General features: G+C 40.3%; 1 protein-coding gene across 1 annotated transcript; it reads left to right on the top strand.

Annotated features, from left to right (window-relative positions):
• The first annotated feature begins 2299 nt into the window (after nt 1-2299).
• Nucleotides 2300-3244, top strand: LOC122200849 (olfactory receptor 10A3). The gene has a single exon (XM_042906625.1). The coding sequence runs from the start codon at nt 2300-2302 to the stop codon at nt 3242-3244; it is 945 nt and encodes a 314-aa protein (XP_042762559.1).
• Nucleotides 3245-4037: the final 793 nt, after the last annotated feature.

Genomic DNA, 4037 nt, shown 5'->3' with positions numbered 1-4037 from the left:
TGTTTCCATCTAGTTTCCCTTAAATGCCAGCTTGAGAAGTGAGCACTTTATTTTACCAATGAGAGGAGACTCTGAAGGTACTGGAAGGGAGGATATTATTTTGTCAGAGGTATGAAGGATAGATTGGAAGAGAAGTCACAAAATGTGGAGAAGCCAGTTAGGAGACTATTTAATGATGGGGGTAGGGTGGAGAGGGGCAGGCAAAGAAAAGAGGCCATGAATTGAAGCAGTGTTGGGGCGGGGGGGGAATGAACTTGCTGAGACCAGAGGGACTCCAGATTTTAAAGACCTCACTGTAGGCTTGACAATAAATAGGATGCTGGGGACATAGGTTTGGGTGACTGGGGAGGACAAGGGGGAGAAGTGAGGTGCTCCTTCTCTGCCAAGAGGTGCTCACTTCTTCTGCCCCAGGACAAGGGGGAGAAGTGAGGTGCTTCCTGGGAGGAAGATGGTCAGCTGGGCCTGGGACTGGTGGGCCCAAAGGACTCAGGCAGCATATATGCCTTCTAGGTGCCCACCCACTTTTCTACCTTCCCTTCAGCTCTGTCCTCATCTGAATGGAGGAGAAGCATGCAGTTTTCTGTGAACAAATCAGAGAAACACTCATGTCAGGTCCAGGGCTACCTTCCTGCTGCAAACCACATGAGTGAACCTGAGTACGGGAAGAGTCAAAGACTCATTTTGGAGGTAGTAGCAGAGTTAGGACCCCTATAGGGTCTGCAGGGTCTCTCTATTCCCTTGACTTATTTTTCCTTCAGACACTATATTTCTTGAAGGCAGAGTCCAGGTTTCTAAATTTTAATATTTATTCTTTGATATATTCAACAAATGTTGGTGTTGCATTTATTATATCATTTATTATCTGTTCCGGGCACTGAGAACACAGGAAAGAATAGAACAAAACAAAGTTTCTGTCTTTCTGGAGCTTACATGCCAGAAGGGGGAGTTAGATAATAAGCCAAAGCCCAAATACTATGTGTTATTTCAGCTGGTGATGAGTGTTATGGCAAAATATAAACCAGGGAGATGGGAGTCACAGGGTGCTGGAGTAGGGGATAGGGGCTGAGATTTTGTGTTGTGTAGCCAGGAAAGACCTCTCTGTTGAATTTATGTCACAAATGTATCTTTGAGGGTACACAGGCTCCCACATGATAGATATGCAATCAATGATATGTTTATTAAATTGTTAATGGTTAAATGAACTTGCTAATAGTGTGTGTGTGGTGGGGGGAGAGGGAGAGAAGGAGGGAGAGGGAGGGGGAGAGAGAGAGAAAGAGAGAGAGAAAGAGAGGCTAAATCACAGGATCAGAATAACTAAAAATGGAATTTTATATAGCCCCCAAAGCCACTTTATGGTCACAAGGATGGACGGTGGAGAACTGACCTCTAAATTTTCCCATTTAGATGTATTTCAATATAATTAGTCCCATTCTAACCAGAAATCAATATGCTTGAAACAATTTACTTATGTTCAGTTGAGATAAGTGCATCTAAATTCAATCCCTTTTGAGTGTTTCTCTGCTTGTTTGGGTATATTATTCATGTATTTCATTTTTTTAATTTTAAAGTTTATTTATTTTTGAGAGGGAGAGAGAGAGAGAATGAGCTTGAGCAGAGGAAGGGCAGAGAGAAGAGAGAGAGAGGGAGAGAGAGACTACCAAGCAGGCTTCATGTTGTCAGCGTGGAGGCTGACCCAGGGCTCAATCCCATGAACTGTGAGATCATGACCTGAGCCAAAACCAAGGATCAGACATTCAACTGACTGAGCCACCCAGGTGGCCCTCATGTATTTCATTTTTAACAAAGCAAGAGAAATGTATTTTGAATTTTGGCATTTGTAATAAATATTCATCAAAATTTGTTTTAATTTTGAATTAATAGTTATAAACTTGTGTCTTTTTTTGTTATTTATTTCAAACACTTTATTGGAAAAATCACATGTAAATATACAATTGGAAAGAACAGAAATGCATACATGAATATCATGGACAATGGATTACAAGTTTTAAGAATGGGATTTATTTTCAACCTAACAAAAAAGCTGCCAGAGAACACTTGCTTTTCATAAACTGAAAGGAATATTTCTGAGACAAAATTCCTCATTTCATTTGTATTTGAAAGATTCACTATTCTAATATATTGGCTATTCTCAAGATTTGCCAACTTGAAGATCTGTCAAAATGAACTCACGATTACATCTTCTGCCAATAATTTCAGACTAAAACTCTCAGCTTTTGGACCGTGACTTCATAATTTATATACATATGTCCACAAAAATAATATACTCTCCACCACTGAAATGAAAAGGCAAAATCAAAGCTCTGTGGTTGAATTCATCCTCTTGGGCTTTTCTAACTTTCCTGAACTCCAAGAGCAGCTCTTTGGGGTTTTCTTGGTTGTTTACCTTGGGACTCTGATGGGAAATGCCATCATTATAGTCATCATCTCCCTGGAACAGAGCCTCCATGTTCCTATGTACCTGTTCCTGCAGAACCTGTCTGTGGTGGATGTGAGTTTCAGTGCAGTCATTATGCCTGAAATGCTGGTGGTCCTCTCCACTGAGAAAACGTCAATTTCATTTGTGAGCTGTTTTGCACAGATGTATTTTATTCTTTTTTTTGGTGGGACTGAATGTTTTCTCCTGGGGGCGATGGCTTATGACCGATTTGCTGCAATCTGCCATCCTCTGAGCTACCCAATGATTATGAACAAAAGGGTTTTCATGAAATTAGTAATGTTCTCATGGGTCGCAGGGATCATGGTGGCTACCGTGCAGACCACATGGGTTTTCAGTTTTCCCTTCTGTGGCCCCAATGAAATCAATCACATCTCTTGTGAAACCCCAGCAGTGCTAGAACTTGCATGCGCAGACACCTTTCTGTTTGAAATCTATGCGTTCACTGGCACCATTTTGATTGTCATGGTCCCCTTTGTGTTGATTCTCTTGTCTTATATTCGGATTCTCTTTGCCATTCTGAAGATGCCATCGGCCACCGGGAGGCAAAAGGCCTTTTCCACCTGTGCCTCCCATCTCACGTCTGTGACCCTCTTCTATGGCACAGCCAATATGACTTATATCCAACCCAAATCTGGCTACTCCCCAGAAACAAAGAAGGTGATGTCATTGTCTTACTCACTTCTTACACCTCTGTTGAATCCACTGATCTACAGCTTGAGAAACAGTGAGATGAAAAGAGCTTTGATGAAATTGTGGCGAAGAAAGGTGGATTCACACATATTCTGATTGTGTTGAGAAGCTATGTGCTGTTTGGCCGCTGCTCGACTAAACTCTGTTTAAATATAATAAATGGCCAGTCTATATACTCAGTATTAACATGCTTAATTTGTTATTTTTCCAAGGTCAATAATATATTAGGGATCCCTATATTGGTAGTGTGTTATTGTCATTCATTTTTTAATATAATATATAATACAACAGTTAATCTGTTCCTCTGTTACGATCATCTAGGTCATTACCGGATTGTTGTCATTAAGACAAAACTTCAATAAACATCTCATTCCATACATCCATATAATCATACTGATATTTTATTTCTGACAGATTCTTCAAAGTGGGTCTGATGTAACAAAGAGCATGTGTGCTTATAAATTTTACTAGCTATTAAAAGCAGAAGTACTTTTCAAAGTCATTGTAACTTTTCAGACTGACCTGAAGGCCCACTCTGTTGCACTAAGCACTGTAGGGCTTCACGAAACTGAGTAGATGAGATTTTTATTCCTGAAGTGAAACCTGTTCTGTGAATGAGTAAGAAAAGATACATTTATTTTGGGGTGATCAAACTGGTTCCACATCATGGACTCACACAGATTATTGTTCAAAACAGGATTTCCCTTGGTATATTTCTAGATATTCACCCAATGGTGGGGAGCAAAGAACTACACGAGAAACTTCCCTGAAGTCTCACTTGATACTTGAGTATCTTTTTTCACTTACAGACTACTGTTTTTAGAGACTTTTGTTAAATTTCCTTTGGTCGGCCCAAAGTGCCCCAGACACTTTGCTTATAAACATAGGA

The sequence above is a fragment of the Panthera leo genome, chromosome D1, assembly GCF_018350215.1.
Source record: "Panthera leo isolate Ple1 chromosome D1, P.leo_Ple1_pat1.1, whole genome shotgun sequence".
Taxonomy (NCBI): Eukaryota; Metazoa; Chordata; class Mammalia; order Carnivora; family Felidae; genus Panthera; species Panthera leo.
This window is presented reverse-complemented; position numbering and strand designations above follow the sequence as displayed.